An 18,492-nucleotide genomic window follows, 5' to 3' on the forward strand; every position below is an offset into this window, starting at 1 on the left:
TCAAATCAACCATTACTTCGTTTGGTGAATTATTTACAAGTGCAGAAGATTTCAAACAATAGCTAACTTGTCTAGGCCAGGTCGCAGCTGCAGGTTCAGCCCGACAGCAGTCTACAAAATGCTGGAAGAAATCCCTAAGAATCCCAGAAGTTAATCACAGAACCTACAGTACAGGTAGTTCTTGACAGTGTTGACATCAAAGAGCATGAGTTTACATATGAAGTGTGCCAGGAGAAAACCTTTGCTATCCAAAAAGAACAATCAAGAGCAGATTAAAAGTTTCCCTATGAACACTTAGGCAAAGACCAGGACTGCTGGAACAATAGATAGACAGAACGTACCTGTCCCCCAGCTCTTAAATAAATACACACCAGAATGACTATAAAGAAAGAAAATAACAAAGAAAAATGTTCTGACTTGGCTGTCACAGTCACAGGGAGGCATATTGCCGTTGGTATAAAGGAGCCCCAGCAGCATGTCTTGACACACCTCTGCTGAATAATTTGTTGTCTGAAAGTGTATCAGAGAGAGGATGTACAGCATTGTTCACAATGGTACTTAGTAGCGTAGAGAGAATTGGAACAAAACTATCTCTAGTAGGTCTGAAGTGCATCCTAAAACTGAGCTTACCCTTTTAAATTTACTTGTTGGGCTCCTCCAGAAATGATGTTAACACAAAGAACACCACAGCATAGAAAAATTACAATGGCCATCACAGAATTATAGAAGAAGTGAAGGATGGTATTTCCCATATTAAAGGAATACAGTCTCCTAAGGAAAAGAGCCTGCTCTGTCCTTTCTTGTAAAGTTCCTGTGTCCAAAACTCAGTCCAAACGGTCATTATTGTGGACCTCCATGTACTTGTAGGGGTGCACCACCACTACATCTACTCCCTAAATAGAGACTGGACACAGGGGCTCTTTGGCACAGCGAAAATCAATAAACAGTTCCTTGATTTTGTTGATAAGATGCATACAATTCCTTTTGCATCAATAAATTAACTTCTCCACCTGCCTCCTATACTCTGGCACATCCCCTTTATCAATACACCCCAGAAGTGCAGAATCATCTGAGAATTTCTGCAAATTACATGACCTGCTTGTATATCTGTAGTTGGAGATGTACAGAGTGAAGAGAAAAGAAGACAGGAATGTTCCTTGTGGTGCCCCAGTGTTGCTTACATCTGTATCAGAAGCACGGTCCCAGAGTCTCACATACTGCAGTCTGCCCGACAGTCCCATTATCCATAACACCATAGCCCTTCTACCTGCATATCTCGAAGTTTACCCCTTAACAGGGATGTCTGGATGGTATTGAAGGCACTGGAGAAATCAAGAAACAGAATCATTAGAGTACTGCCAGCTTTGTCCGGGTGAGAATAAGCCTTGTGAAGCAGACAGAAAATTGCATCCTCCACTCCAATCTTTGTCCAATAAGCAAACTGCAGTGAGTCCAGGTGGTCTACCACAAGAGGACTCATACAGTCCAGGGGTAGTCTTTCAAAGATCTTCATAATGGGAGATGCAAGTGCCAGAGGTCTTTAGTCATTAGGTGAAAAGGTGCCGATCTTCTTGGAACAGGAGAAATGTAGGAGGTTTTCCACAGCAGTGGCACTTTCTGAAACCTTAGGGAAATACTGAAAAGGTGACAGCGCAGCAAAGTTGGTCAGCACAGACCTTAACAACTCAAGGACTGACTTCATCTGGTCCCGCAGCTTTTCCTGTGTGTAGCTTCCTCAGTTGTCTCCTTACTTGGTCTTCAGTTATGAACAGTCCACACTGATGGTCAGAGGAGGATTTATCAGGTGGAATTGTTGATGTAGTAGGGATGGTGTGGAAAGACTGGTCATTGAAAGAAGGGGACAATGGGAGGGAAAACATCTATTAAAAAATTGGTTCAGGACGTTATCTTTGTCCACATCCCCTTCTAGCACCTGGATTTCTCAAGTCCAGTAATTATACCCAATCCATTTCAGACATCCTTCATGTTATTCTGAGTGAATTTGTATTTTATTTTAGCTTTTACCTTTACTCATCTTTTTCCTTAGTATACATTGCACATACTTCAAAACCTGTTTGTCACCAGATTTGAATGCTATTTAACTTCTTAGTTATCCAGGGTTTGTTGTTTGGAAAGGCACATGCCGTCTTTGTCGGTACAACTGTCGACACATAAGTTAATATAGTCTGTAATGCAGTGACAGAGTCATTTAATATTGTCCCCATGTGACTTGCATATCATTTCCCAGTCTGTCATTTGGAAGAAGTCATTCAGAACCATTTCAGCCTCCAGGAGACACTTCCTCACTCTTCTGGTTGTAACAAGTTGCAATCTAATAGGCTTGTAGCTGGGAATACGATGAATCAGGTTGTGGCCAAATTTGCCTAAAGAAGCCAGTACATTACACTTAAAGGTATCTTTAACATTTGAATATAGCAGGTGCAGCTTATTTCCTTGAGTGGAACCGGTCACAAACTGATAAAAATTCGTCATGGTTTCCTCCAAAGTCACATGGTTGAAGCAAGTCAAATCAAGTTGGGAGCATGCACTGGTACAGTGTGTTGCCGCACCCACTACACGATGAAGCAACTTGGGATCCCGGTTGGCAACCCCCCCAGTCAGACATGCGGTCCAGTCCCACCCTCGAGAAATGACCTTCTATTTGCCGCAGCCAGGTGTTGTGTGGGCGACCCCTTGGTCTCTGATCCAGCCACTAGGGTCCCCAACAATGAGGATCTTATGAGCTGGATCAACCTCTGGGAAATGTGCCACATGGCCGTAGTGCCGTAACTAACGTTCCCTCACAATGCAGGTAATATGCTTCATTTGGGATTCCATGAGCAACTGCTCATTCGAAACAAAGTCAAACCAATGGTACCCAAGGATATTCCGGAGAGACAGTACCAAAGGAGTCCAATCTTCATCTCGGGTCACTGGATAGCATCCATGTCTTGCAACCATATAGCAAGACAGGAAGCACCAGGTCTCTAAAGACTTGGACCTTTGCCCTTTTGCATAGATGTTGGGAGCGCCACACACCCTTTCCAGCAACCTCATGGCACCCCATGCTCTCCCAATCCGTCTACTGGCTTCATACGAAGTCACCAGGGGCATGAATGTCACTGCCTAGGTAAGTAAACCTCTCGACAAAGTCGACACTCTCTCCGCAAACAGACACACTGCTGATGGATGTGCCCAAGAGGTCATTAAAGGCCTGGTTCTTGGTTTTTATCCAGGACACTCGCAAGTCCAGACACTCAGACTTCTCGCTCAGTCTCTTGAGCACCCCGATCAGAGCCTCCATTAACTCTGCAAAGATCACAGCATCGTCAGAAAAGTCAGGATCTTTGAATCTTTCTTCACCAACAGATGCCACACAGCCACTGGACCCCCATGACCTTGCCCAACACCCAGTCCATACAAGCACTGAACAGAGTAGATGCAAGAACACACCCTTGATGAAACCCAGAATCAACTGGGCAAAACACAGAGGTTCTGCCTCCACTCTGTACAGCATATAGGCCGGCCATGATATCCAGCAACCTTGAGGGGATTCCTCAGGATGTCCCACAGGGCAACTCGATCAACTATGTTGAACACTTTACGAAAACTGGAAAAGGCGGCAAAGAAACTCTGGCGATACTCACGTTTGCACTCCATGAGAACCCTCAGTGCCAGGATGCGGTCGATGGCAGACTTCTTAGGCGAAACACCTGACTGTTCCGGCCGCTGGTAGGTGAGTAAGTGATCATAGATCCTATTGAGGACGACCCTAGCAAGGACCTCACCCAGCACAGAGAGTGTTATTCCTCGTAGTTGCTGCAGTCCAGGCGATCACCCTTCCCTTTCCAGATAGGGACAACAAGTCCAATGAAAGGACCCCTGTACACATGCTCCTGTGGCGCACATACTTTATGTAAATCTGGAAGAATCCACCAGGTGGCAGTGCAAGATGCACGGTGAGAACAGGTTCGGCTTTGCTGTGTTGTGAATTGCCTGGAACACCCATTAAATTCTGATGACACCTTACTGCAATAGCTCTAAAAACGATGTCTAATGATTAAATCCATCAATCCAGGGATGTGTCCATTCCAGCAAGCATTGGGCACGAGGCAAAAATCAATCCCTAGATGGGGCATCAGTTCACTGCAAGGTGAATACAAGCACTCACATACACTAGCGTCATTTTACGGTCACCAAATCTGCATATATTTGGAAGGAAACCGGAGCACACTGTGGAAACCCAGCAGGAAAACATGCAAACTCCAGGCAGGAAGTAGCATCAACATGACTTCTTACGAGACAGCAGCGCTACGGCTTTGCCACCGTGTCACCCTGATGTGTGCAATTATTAAAAGTATTAATTATTTAAACAAATTAACAATTTAACTGTAAAATGCAACATACATACTTTAATGCATTTCATCATGAAAGTGATATCAAGTATAAATCTAAGGATTCTTGCAGAGAGTTGGAATATCATACATGTAATACGTCCTGTGTGGCAATTCCTGCTGTTAGGACAGGAGGAAGCCCCAGAAAAAAAAAAGACGGCACAAAAGATGGTATGTGAGACTATTAAAATGTATCATGTCATTACGATCGGGAATATGTGATGCTGGAATATAAAAGCACTACAAATGCATCTGTATGTTGGCATTTGCTTCACCACATCGAACCGTTCATCAAACATCAAAGCACACACATCGATCCCGCAGGATTCTCAAAGAGACTCGGATGTCACATCCCAACTTTTATCAAATTACGCCACCCGCGTTGCGTTAATTTCTGATGACCTTCCCAGAGGACACATCAAATGAACGCTGGGAATGCGTGGCACCCATGATGCATGTGCGTACGCGTTGAGCGTGAAGTATAAATGAGCCCTAAAAATACCAGTAAATTCATCAAGGAATGGCTGAAAAGAAAGAAATGTAGGGTTTTGGAATGGCTAAACCAAAAGAGAGACATATGTGGTATGATGTGCATGCAAAATAGCCCTCAAACAGTGCAAAGTGGAAAGAATTCTGCACTGAGTAAAGGGGGAAAACGGTCCCCTAGTCAATGTTTTCTATAATTGTCTACCAGTCTGACAAATCTATTTGAGGATGTGTCTGCTAAAAGGGGCAATACCCCTTTACATTTTAGGTGTGTTCTCATAGAATACAAAAAGCATCTATTGCAATCGACAATGTCTTTCTGTATGTCCGCATGAAAATGTAGCATGCCATGTTGTTTGAAGCCCAGTAGTCGACTTGCCTCTCACGGATTTCTGTGTGGTCGTCTCAGGGCAAACGTTAGCGTAGGCCCAGCAGCTACACAAGCGTGTTCAGCACTACGAGGAGCTGGAGACCCATCAGGTAATACAGGTGCTTGATATTAGTTTTTGATCTCCAGATCACTTGCATCAAAATCTGAGTTTGATAAATCAAGAGTCCAATTCAGAAATAATACAAAAAAGATAAATATACATGAAGTATTTTGCTTTGCATGTTGCACTTTGTTCTCTTTAAAGAAATTTGTCAAGACAGTGACATTTTTTGTTGATTTCTTGAATAGATCGTGCTGTGCTCATATTTCAAATGTCAAAATCTCCTATCGAAAGGCATTGGCAAATTAAGAGAAATTAGTTTATAGTTTCAATTTTATCTCAACAGCGGTTACACCAACTTGTATACTCTGCTGTTTTTAAATGATACTGACTGCAACCAGACTCCTAATACAAGTTCACAAAACACCAACAAATTGTGTATGCCAATAGTAAGTTACTTGCAGTCACTGGCTAACTGAGCATGCGCGAGACACTGCATGAGCTTGCACGGCTTGAGCACATGCAAGAGAACAAGCGTATCAGCACCTCCGAATTAATGAACATTTACTCAGTATTAACTTTACACTAAATCAACTTAACACCTCTAGTATCTTTAGATAATAACGATTATTTCTCTGGCACTAATCTGCATCCTACCCTACAAGCAGGTCCTCCAACTTGCAGGGAAAACTCAGGGGTTGGTAGCAGAACTGGCACTCCAGCCACCTTAAAAAAAAAAAAAAAAACCTCACACTGTTCCACTTCATCTGAACTAGTGTGGTGCAATACAACTGCAGCATAAAAAAGGCTGATATCAGGGCTCAGCTGGCCATACTTAACATTTTTTTTACTTCTTTATTGCCAGATGGGAAATCCACCGGATGTACTCATTCTACACTGGTGCAGACAGTTTCAAGCCACATCACTATAGCATATTTGAGCCCTGCTCAACAACTTTGTTTCCCTGCCTGTTTTACCATGTCCCAATTTGCCAACATCTACGTTCCAGATGCTGTTCACATTGAAAATAGACATTTTACAGTTGATGAAAATGCAGAACACAATAGTATCTGCACTTTCAATTAAAGCTGTAAACGTCAATAAAAAAAACTCAGTTATATTACAAGGCAAAGCCTCTTTGCTAGGAGGTCCGTTAGACTCATTGACTTGACGTTGAATTTTTGTCTGTACATGGGCAACATAGAGCAAACAACGTATAGAATGGCATCAACATCAGGCAAGAAAACAAAGTGCAACATGCAAACCAAAATACTTCATGTGTGATGTTTGCTTCCAGACTTTGGTGGTATTTATTTGAATCTATTGCTTCCTCTACCAATGGCATACTCCCTGTGCAATTGGCTACAACACAATCCACAAACTTTAATGATCGATAAAACCCCATGCTTAAAAGTTGCTGAAATGTTCTTTTCCTGGAATTCGGCACCCTTGCTTCACTAAACACACCTTTGCGCACTGTGGCCAGAAAGTTCTACTTTGACTTCATCAGTCCACAGGACTGGTTTCGAAAATGCATCAGGCTTATTTAGATGTTCATTTGCAAACTGCAGGTGCTGAATTTTGTGACTAGGATGTAGGAAATGTTTTCTTTTGATGACTCTACCATGAAGGTCATATTTATTAAGGTATCGATGCATGGTAGAAAAGTGCACCACCGCTCCAGAATCTGAAAATCTTCCTAAAGGTATTTTGCAGTTAAATGGGGGCTGGGGAGGGGTAATTTGGCATTCTAGTAAACTTCCAGACCTCACCTGGACCTCCACTGTTCCTGTTAACAGCCATTTCTTAGTAATATTATGAAATGTTGAAACAGCTATCTGAGAAAGTTTTGCTATTTTCTTAAAGCCTTCTTCTGCTTTGTGAGCATCAGCCCTTTTATTTTCAGAGTGCTAAGCAGCTGCTTAGAGGAGCCCATAGCTGCTGATTGTTGGGACAAGGTTTGAGGAGTCATAGAATTTATACAATTTTTCAATATGCATCACGTTGGGCTTCCTAATTATGATTATGAACAAGCTAGTAAAAGGTTTGAAACCTTGGTAAAAGTTACCTGAGACCTCAAATATCTTAAGGAACACCATGCAAAATTTTGGGCACCCCAACTTTTTTCACTTTACAATTATACAAAAAATACGCTAATCTTGCATAAAATATTGAAAAGAAATGTATCGTCTTCAACTTTATGCCTTTTGGTGAACAGTTCATCTACTTCTCAATTAACTATGCACAGTAACAGATATTTTAAGCAACATGTTACCACTTGTGGTCAGTTATCCTAGTAAATATACTACTAGGATGTCAAAATAACAAGATACTTTCAGTACTAGTCAATGCCAAAGTTCCAAAAACATAATGGTAGTAGTATTTTTACAGTTCCAGTACTACTGAATGACAGTCACCACCACACTCAGTCATGGCTACAAGTAGTAAAATTACTTCATAAAGGCACAGTAATGAAGGAAATAATGTGAATAAGAACTAAATATAAAAATGTCTCACAATGGTATTGATACAGCATTGCATCAACACACTGAAAAGAATAACAACAGATGTCATGTCTAGAAATACTCGGTCTTCAACGTAGTAGGATTTCAGCATGACTTCAGGAATTGTGCTTATAAGAAAACGGCCAAAAACACACAGGTTTTCATTATTACTACTTTTTTCATATTACAGAGATAGTTCATAAATAGATTAATATGGGATTTGCAAGCACGGTGAAATGACTGATCAGACTGAGTTAGTGTCACAAAGTTGTAAGAGGTATGGCATGTTGAATCATTTTATAACAACATATGATGTATATGTGTCAGCATCCATCCATTTTCTAATAGGTTTATATAGTTCACAGTCGCGGGTTTATGGGAATGCTGCATGCACCATATACTGTTATACATATAGGACTGTGCACACTAGGCGTGCTAACAGCAGATTTTAGCAAGTAAAAATTGAGGGATGTTTCAGATGAAGTGGCTATCTGACTTGCCAACAATGATGATGAAACAAACTGCTCCACTTGATAATTCCAAAATAAAATGTATTCTTTGCTTCGAAGCAAAAAACCACTGCATTTATGCCTGTTCGCAAAACTTCATTGTTAATACAGATATGCAAATGTTGGTGTCATTATTTTTTGAAGCCAAACTAATGCCCATCCATATAATCGCTAAAATGTGATAAACACAATGAAAGCACATGTCATATTTGAAAGATATGTTGGGGAGTGTAATGCAGTCTAACAGATAAACAGTGCCTGGTTGTCTCCACACATACCGCTTAGAATTAAGGCCAAAAAGTTCTATCTTGGCCTCATCAGACCAGAGAATCTTATTTCTCACCACCTCAGGGTCCTTCAGGTGTCTTTTAGCAAACTCCATGTGGGCTGTCATATGTCTTGCCTCTCCTCAGTGTGTGGAGACAACCAGGCACTGCTCATCACTTGTCCAATACAGTCCCCACAGTGAAGCATGGCGGTGGCAGCATCATGCTGTGTGGGTGTTTTTCAGCTGCAGGGACAGGACGACTGGTTGCAATCGAGGGAAAGATGAATGCGGCCAAGTACAGAGATATCCTGGACAAAAACCTTCTCCAGAGTGCGAAGGACCTCAGACTGGGCCGAAGGTTTACCTTCCAACAAGACAATGACTCTAAGCACACAGCTAAAATAACGAAGGAGTGGCTTCACAACAACTCTGTGACTGTTCTTGAATGGCCCAGCCAGAGCCCTGACTTAAACCCAATTGAGCATCTCTGGAGAGACCTAAAAATGGCTGTCCACCAACGTTTACCATCCAACCTGACAGAACTGGAGAGGATCTGCAAGGAGGAATGGCAGAGGATCCCCAAATCCAGATGTGAAAAACTTGTTGCATCTTTCCCAAGAAGACTTATGGCTGTATTAGCTCAAAAGGGTGCTTCTACTAAATACTGAGCAAAGGGTCTGAACACTTAGGACCATGTGATATTTCAGTTTTTCTTTTTTAATAAATCTGCAACAATTTCAAAAATTCTTTTTTTTGTCTGTCAATATGGGGTACCGTGTGTACATTAATGAGGGAAAAAATTAATTTAAATGATTTTAGCAAATGGCTGCAATATAACAAAGAGTGAAAAATTGAAGGGGGTCTGAATACTTTCCGTACCCACTGTACTACTAAATTACTAAAAGAGGACTGTTTGGAGCTTAATAAAAAGCTTACTATTTGCACTGAACAGTTTTTTTTTTTTTTTTTTATATAAAAACACTACACATTTGGATATTTATTTAACCACAAATAACTAATAAGTGGAAAAAAGTGAAACACAAAATGATAGCACTTTAAAGTATATGCCTAGGATAATACACCCTGTACAACGATTTGGATCAAATCCATACCCAAATTACTTTCAACATTCTACTTTAAACCCTGCTTGGATTGATAACGTGAAAGGATGTACATAAAACATAACATTATTGCTCTACAGTTGTATTATCACTAGTAGGATATGGTTTTTGGTTGAGAAACCCATTAAAGCAGCCTAGATTTTTAATCAACCTCTGACAGCACAGATATCAAATGTTATATAGGAGTATTTTATCAGTGAATTTCTTTACTCCTAAAGGAGGTGGTAACTGCATTGCAGCAATGCTGACTTCATTAGGATTTTACCAATCAGCACGAAGACCATTTAGTCACTTGCAATATTCTATTTTGAAATTTGTCACATTCCTAAAGCAAAACAGTTTCTTTCATGCTGTAAATTTTAGGATAGTCACAATATAAAAAAAAAGAACATGACAAAAAGACATGTTGTAAAAGGTTTAAGTCTAAAGATTTATCCACAATTAACTTAATGGACTTAATGCAGTAATAACAGGTTTACACCCCCACCCCTTTGAATTTAAAGATGAGAATTCAATTTAACTTTAAGGAGGGTATTGCTTAAAAGTTATTGAAGCATGTGCAACAGATTATTTTTAGCCAGTAGCAGGGGAATGATTTCTCTTTCAAACAGAAAACCAGTAGGTCAGATCATGACTGTTTTCTTTTACCTTTAATTACACAAGCTACTGTTCCCACTGTCCCTCCTAGAAGAAAGAATTAAATTATAATTTATGGATAAAACCATGAAAACAATCATCTAATGATATACAAAAGATGAAATACAACAACAGAGGTCTATGAGCAAAAAATTATTTCAGCATTTGGGCTACTATTACAAAATATCAGCTTATTATGTTTTGCAAAGTTATTTAAGCATGATGTTGTGGCATCTGTCTGTTTGTATATGTTTTTATGGTCTGGGGAGAACAAAGCTTCAACTGGTTAACTGATTGGTCAACTAGCTAAAGTAAACTCAATGGAAGTAAATATAAATGGGTCTCAGGGTCAGCAGTTAAAAGTCTATGCTGTTTTGCCAAAAATGTAGTGTAATAACACAGATCTGTGAGATATAATTCCAGCACTGAAGATTATATGAACAGCTGCCAGACTTAAAAAAGAAATTTCTAACAAATGCACTGAAGTGTCAAATGTGTTAAGTTTACAGTGCCACGTCTAAAAAGAAATAAACCTTTAAGCCTCAAATCCATGTTTACCCATTCACAGCTTAAACCCACTCCCTTCAGCAATACTTATTTCCTTTATTATTTATTTTAAAAGCAGAAGGAGTATCATAAAAAGGTACTTTATTTCATCCATCTATTCACAAACTTGCTTAACCCAATTCCAGCTGCTCACTCACATTGGTCTCATGTAGAGCTACCAATTAGCCTAACACCCACATTTTTACAGCAGGAGGGGAACACTGAATATATACGAGGAAACGCCATGTGGACAGAAGGAAGCAGTGCAAACTACAACAGACGCTAACTAGACCAGGATTCAACCCATTGTACCACTACGCCAAACACTGTTTGACTAAGCAATGCAATATTCATTGTCAAAGTAAACTATTTGACAATTTTCTGTACATACTTACATTCAAGTAACACCACGGTAACACAAATAACACACACCCATATACACCAATTACAAAAGCTCTAATCTATTGTCTTATTCAGAACAGTGCTGAAAATGTTAATCTATATAATAAAAGCCCAGCGCGGTGTCCGTGTCCGCGTTCCTTTTGTCTGTATAGCCGCCCCGTAGAAAAGCCCCAGTCCGCCCCCTCTCAGAATTCCGGCTTATCCCCCTCCGTTCTTTCCCCTTTGCTTTTATTTTTCCTGTTCCCGAAAATCTTTTCAAAACAAAATTAAAGAAATAGAGCGTCACATACTACTGTTGTACTAATATACTGTTAAACTGACAATTCTATAAAAATCTGAGGACATAATAAACAGGAAACTAAAAAGTCACATTGGATTGCCATTTTGAATTAAAGATCCATCGTTACTCCTCATTAACTGGTCAAGAGTTATCTCTATGGCTTGTGCCAATTTTTACAAAAGTATCTATTTAACCAAAAAGAGCATTTGGATTATGCAACACAAGTAACACAGTTTTTGTTGCCCCCCTCCCCCAAATGGTGTTTGCCATTGCAGGGCATTGGTCACAATTGGCTTATAACATACTTTTCTTTTTTACTACAGATCTACATAAAATGTAACACACGTTTAAGGATTTTTCTTGGTCATCACTGCAAAATGCTTTGGGTAAGTAACATATGAAAAATATAAATACAAGGTTTAGTGTTCCTTTAATAGTTTGCCTGCTGACGCCACATGCACAACCCACATATAAAATGCACTCAGGCTACCAACAGAAATTTACTGATGATGTTGTAGACAAACCAGACTTTTTTGACTGTGAATGGTAATGACTCGTGATGTTTTTGGGATAATTGCAAAACTTTTGGCTTATTTTGCAGAAAATGTGTTCCACTTTCCTTCAGCCAGAAGCTTCTAATTCTAAACAAGTGCTATAATGGGTGGATCCACAAATGGGGACTTGATTACAGGATAATCTAAAGTAAATTTCTGGAGTATATGGGGGGTATATCATCAACTTATATGAACTATTTACATTTGAGGGTCCTTGAGAAAAAATAAATAAGACTCCTAGGACGCTAAAATACCTTTTCTTCCACAATCCATTTTAAAACATAACTCTAAGTTACTTTCAACATGCCCTTAAGCCACAATTTCCCAACCTGGGCATTTCAGGCAGTGAGACAAACAGTCATGCTGCATTACGATTCAGCAAAATTGAGTGAAGTGCATTGTCCCGACTTTTATCCTGGTGCAATCGTTGTTTCGCAATGTGCCATCTTACATTTAGGTCATTTACTAGTTAGTACTCCTGTTCTATGACATGAAAGGAATCAAGCATTGTGTGAGCAATTGTCAGAAATTCACACCGTTGTGGGTTCCTTGCTATGAATGGAGCATTAGTAAAAGTGAGTAACTTTTACATTTTTTTTTTTAAAGGGAATCGAATTTGGGCCTTGCAATGATCTGTAGAAAGGGATGAGGTCTAGTTTTTATTTCTGTACAAGCCCAGATTGTGAAATGTAACCAATTTTGAGGTTTGACTAACATTTGTGCCTTTAGTGAGAGTGGTTTAGGTGGAACTAAACTGATGAAAAATGAGAAATTCGACTTCTTCATCTCCAAATGTGACATTATTTTTGTAGGGGGGCAAACATATATCAAACATTTTCTAGGTCTGCAGGACATAGAAAATGTCTGGAACCACCATCTTAAGCAAAGAAGAATCATTGGTTTGAACCACAAATGAACAGTGCAGAAAGATGCCAATGTTACCATTGGTAAGGGAAGAAAATCAATGTGCATATTAACATAAAAATAAAAGAACACAAAACAGAAATTTGTAAGTTGAACTCATTCTCTACCCAACTAACTGTGCCACATAGTATAGAGAGACAACTTCCTGTGAAAGGAATGAAATCATTCATTAAGCACGAGAATGTTTGCTCCTTCTCTTCAGTGCAGATGAATATGGAGGCTGTAAATACAGTTGCCATTTTTACTGAAAGAAAACCAAACATCTAAATTTCTGGTTAGCCACCCCAACAGCATAGAAATGACCCCTCATCTTAACTCAAAAAATACCTCCTTGAACTAAATTTAATTAACAAACATTTACAAGAAATACATGAATAAACTGCATTTTATGCAGATTCTGCTTCCAGCATAATGCACATAAAACCAAAAGGAAAGAAAAGGTGGTATGCTGTCATACCTCCCAGCCAATATGGTATCTCATTTAAAAAGGTTAATAACCACTGGTTTAAAAAGAAGCGATGCCCAAAAAGAAGCAGGTTAAGTTAGAATCCACTCAAGCGCAAAAGCAAACCTTATGTCTGCATTATTTACCAATCAGTCTCTCATTATTTCTTTGGGCACCTTTGCCCATTCATTTTTACAAGACTGTCGTAAGTGTATCAGGTTTGTTGGATGTCTTAAACAAATATCCCATTTCAGATTTTCCATTATTTTGACACAATAAACTTTTTGTGAAACAGTAAGTTTTTCTTCTCAATATGTTTTGACAAAATATTTTCTTGAAAGCTCACACTAGATTTTTTTTCTTAGTACAGTTTCAACCAAGAGCACCTAAATGTCTCCAAAGTACTTTGGGATGACTCTAAATTCATTGATTGGTGATCCAATTCCACCACTACACTGGACAGTTGTCATCAGATTACTTCAGTGGTTGGCAGATTTTAATTTTCCATCATTAGATCTTTTTGGCTGCAACAATAATACTGTATTTCAGATTTCATCCAAAGATTATATTGATATAAGGTCATCCAAGTAGCCTCGGACAAACTTAAATCTGTAACACTACTGCTTATGTTTCATGTTCTAGGACTTTCACTGATACACAGCCTGTGCTACATGAGGTGTTATAGGCATGGATCAAAAAAGGAAACATTTACCTGGATCCCAAATTACAGCATCTGACACAAGGAATAATCCAACTCCAGGTAGAGTGCAATTCCATGGCAGGGCAAACTCATTTATACCAGGTACAAACACTGGGCATCACAGCCTTACAAGCAGATTTACAAATGACAAGACAAAAAAAAATCTCTCTCACAGGTGTATTATTGCACAATACAAAAAAACCTTCCTTGTTATAAAAGTAGAACACTACGATAAACCTATACAGTGGAGCAATCCCACTATAGATAAATAGAAACTTTATTAATCCCAAGGGGAAATTCACATAATCCAGCAGCAGTATACTGATACAAAGAAACAATATTAAAGTATCAATTTTGCAAACTCATCAGAGAAATAGAGGTCAATGTTTTCAAAATGTAGGGTATAGCGTGTAATAGTGTATTAGGGCCTGAGTTGTTCACGTGCATTTTAGATCAATAATAAGGCACTGTGGAGAGACACTCCAGCAGCAAAAAATAAAGCCAAAGCACAAGTCTATAATCTAGAACCACAAGAGATATATACGCGGTTATAATGTATATACAAATTACTAAACTACCTGGGCAATATATGGCATTTATACAGAAATCTGTGTATCAATCTGTCTATGACAACTGGCTTGGATAAAAAATAAATAAATACACAGACTGTGTGCACGCACACACACAGAAATCCCCAGTACAGTCTCCTTTCTAGGTACTCAATTTTGCTAGTCAACATCCTGAACATGGGAAGATTAGACCAACTGGATGCCCCTTTATAGCCCAGTATAAGAGAATGCTTGACGACTGACTGTTGCTCTGGCCAAAGTTGATTTCTTCATTGCATCCAAAGCTGTTATGATAAGCTCTGGCACCCTCGTGGTGGGTGCAAATAAAAAACCAATATTCTTGAGTTCATAGGTAAAAAAAAATATTTAGAGACAAGTTTTAGACTCAAAATAAGACAACTGAAACTTCTCAATATAATATTAAATTATTTTCACCTTCAAAAAGATGTATTACAGGTAACCTAATAAACAGTGTTATAATTCCGGTATGAGCAACTGTAAGGTAATAGTTAAGTCTATAAAACAGAATAGATTTGCAAGGTTTAATTGCACATCTGTATATGTTTTAAACTTAAAGGCCTAGCCAGGAAAAGGTGCACATGCAAGCACTGTTGTACCTATTTACTGCCAACGAGTAAATCCAGGAAAGTGTTCAACTGTCCTAAACAATGATTCTGACAAATAACTGTACCCTTTGATGTTTACAATAATTTTAAATTTTCACAAATGAAACTGTCAAATACGCAGCTTCGAGCACCACCCCACAAAAACGCAAATATTGGTAAGATCCAAGCTTACAGTGATATTCGGGGGTTGATTTCATTAGAGACAATTAGGGTTCCTCGTGAGTTGTGTTTAACGCAGTGCATTTTAGCATATTCTCAAATTTCAAGATCTACTTCCTAAACAAAAGAATCCTCGTATTATCTGCTCACCGGTAGCGACTTTAGTAGAACGTTTTTCATTCTCTATCCAGCAAACCCAAATCCATACTCTATCCAGAACTTTCCGTCTAGGTATGATGTGCGGAATGGCACAAAAAATACACATCTTACAGTGACAGATGCTTAATCATGCCTTAAACTGTAAACCTTGAGGATGCGATTAGTGCCAACGCCCCCGCCTCCTGCAGGCTTTAGGAGGCCGACTTTTGAAAGGTTCCACTTTATTACGATCGCCTGCACGAACAAGCCTATACAATGTTGCTAAAATGACATCCTGATCAGCCAGAGTGAAATCGCTCTATTCGAATTTAAAGCATGCCAAACCACGTAACCCTGCACCACAGACGCAAGCGAGGTCAAAGGAACCGTCGCGTCACCCTCTTCAACACGAAAGGAAAAGCAACATTTTACTTAAAATGCAATACTGTAAAAAAAAAATCGAATAGAGACAGAATCTTCCTGCGCCCCTTCGGTTTCTGAAATCGCGCTCTACGCGACAAGAGAAGACATCCGCCACCGTCGATCGTTTAACCCGGCACGCGGATGCAAATCATTTACATCAGATTACATAAATGGGCCATGATTCCTTTTTTTATATATCATTTACAAGTGATATTACCATGCGAGCAGCCTCAGCCCACGTGCGCTCCTTCTTTCTCTTCTGTTTGTCCTTCATTTCCTCGGGTGGCTGCGTCTTTAGCTTTCCAAAACGCGGTGTCGACTAGTTCTTCTTCTTCTTCTTCTCCTCCACGTTGCGTATGGGCTTTTCTCTCCTTTTTTTAAATTGCGTGTTGTCCTCTCCACGTCGTTTTCCTTTCGTGTTTAAACCAAACGCTGCACATTCAGCTCTATCCCGCTAATGCTCGGTTTTCTTCTTCTTAGTAAACACACCGACTACAAGTCCATATATAAACACTACGCCGCCGCTGTTACCGCAGGAAATCCTCTCACTCTGGAATGCAGAAAGGGGAGCATAACAACAGGGTCGAAGGGCACACACTGCAGGAATGCAACACCGCCCCTCCCCCTTCCAAGCCACTGTTTATAAAGCAACGGCTAGGAAACCGTAGCCATTCTCCGCCATCTTGGCTCCGCCTGCGCGCTTCTCTTTGATAGCCGCGCGGGCCCTACTTCTCATCGACGGTGTATGAACCTTAAAGATCCTAGAGTTAAATTGAATACCAACCCGAAACGCCAAATTGCGGTTTTAAAAACTGAAACGATAAGCCGTGGTGTATTTACGATGGCTCGTGGAATTTACCATTTTTATTCAGGGCGGAGTGCAGATTGTTGAAGATTTTGGCCACAAGGTACTTTGGGATATGTAGTTTTCCTTCTTAAAAAGACTGCGGAACAGTACCGTGTCCGTTTTAAAACAGTCTTCGTTATATAGTAAACATTCAGTCAAGCGTGTTCCACTTTTATTCTGTACACTGTGCGTCCTAAAATGGCATGCTGGAGTTTTATTATAGCTATTTGAAAGTAAGCGTGTAAACGTATATAAAAAGGTATTGTTTTATTATAATATTAAAAAGTAACAATTGTATTATATAGCTAGAAACACGTTCATCAACATTGCCATTTACTTGTTTAGCTTTATCATTATTTAATAGTACGTAGTTTCAAAGAACTCAATTACCCAAAATGCACTGCAAGTTTGCGGCTTTTTGTCCGCCTTCAATTTGCGCTCCGTCCGTTGTCGTCATCGCGCGCTTGTTTATGTTGCTTCCGTGTTTATTTCGAAAGGCGGGTGTGCATGTTTTTAATTACATATATAAATAGTTTATCATTTCATTCACATTACAATACTGTACATTAATATTACAGTACTGCGTTCCTAGTCTATAACGAGTCAGCTGACTATTACAGCTATTCAGGATTGTAGGGATGCTGTTAGTATTTACATTAACAACGAGCAAGGCCACCGTTGAACCTCAGCGGGTTGTTAAGGCCATCGAAGGGCGTTTTATTCGTAAGTATTACATACAAGTAACATTCTCAAGTCTGCCGAATCCATTTAGGGATGTGGAGCCCACAATACATAAATCCTATTGTGCAGACTAAATGAGTGACGTGGGAAAGCTTATAAAGTCAGACATCTTAAGTTAAAGGTAAACGTGGAGTTTTTCACATAATTTAGTATTTATATCAAGTTTTAAGTAAACGTGAAATTGCAAAGGCACGGATTGACATATACATACATACATACATTCTGAGATCCTTACACTGTGTGCTGGAGCAGCGTTGGGGGCTACACTAAAGCATCCATCCAAGAAAAGGGGACTGTTACAAAAAGAAAGAATGATTAGATAATCTCGGAACGAATTCCAGCTTGTTGTAGCGCGATTTCACACCAGAGGAATAGCCAGTCCCAGCGATCCTGAATTAACACGCGTTTGCGGCAGAATCGACAAGCAGCTGTTAGTCGAGCACTGAAGTCGATCAATCACAGACTGACTGCCAGTCTGAGAAACATGGAGAACAGCCTTCCTCCATGTCACCAGAGCAAGAGGTGTTCGTGGCGGTGCAAGAAGATTAGCGGCACATCCAAAGAGGAGCAATACCGCCAAAAAAAAGAGATAATCAGTGAAATCTGTGCAAACGTTGTGTGGTAAATTGCTGAATTGTGCACATTGCACCTCTGCGCATACTACCCTACTTGAAACTTTATAGGCCCTCAAGTAGCATTGTACTCCATTGTTGCAATTTTAGCATAATCAAAAAAGTGTACAACCAATAACATTAAGTATTCAGCATAAATGGACTTGTTCTAGTTATT

General features: G+C 39.7%; 1 protein-coding gene across 3 annotated transcripts in view; it reads right to left on the reverse strand.

Annotated features, from left to right (window-relative positions):
- Positions 1 to 16,941, reverse strand: part of asxl1 (ASXL transcriptional regulator 1) — a 138,982-nt gene extending 122,041 nt beyond the window's left edge. For 2 of the 3 annotated variants that reach the window (XM_039736125.1, XM_039736122.1), the window contains exon 1: positions 16,333 to 16,940. In XM_039736125.1, coding sequence (XP_039592059.1) covers positions 16,333 to 16,389 — 57 coding nt within the window. In that variant the 5' untranslated portion in view covers positions 16,390 to 16,940. Of the gene's footprint in view, positions 1 to 16,332 lie in introns of all 3 variants that reach the window. The other variant, XM_039736124.1, reaches the window with a different exon arrangement.
- Positions 16,942 to 18,492: the final 1,551 nt, after the last annotated feature.

This window comes from Polypterus senegalus, chromosome 14 (assembly GCF_016835505.1).
Source record: "Polypterus senegalus isolate Bchr_013 chromosome 14, ASM1683550v1, whole genome shotgun sequence".
Classification (NCBI taxonomy): domain Eukaryota; kingdom Metazoa; phylum Chordata; class Cladistia; order Polypteriformes; family Polypteridae; genus Polypterus; species Polypterus senegalus.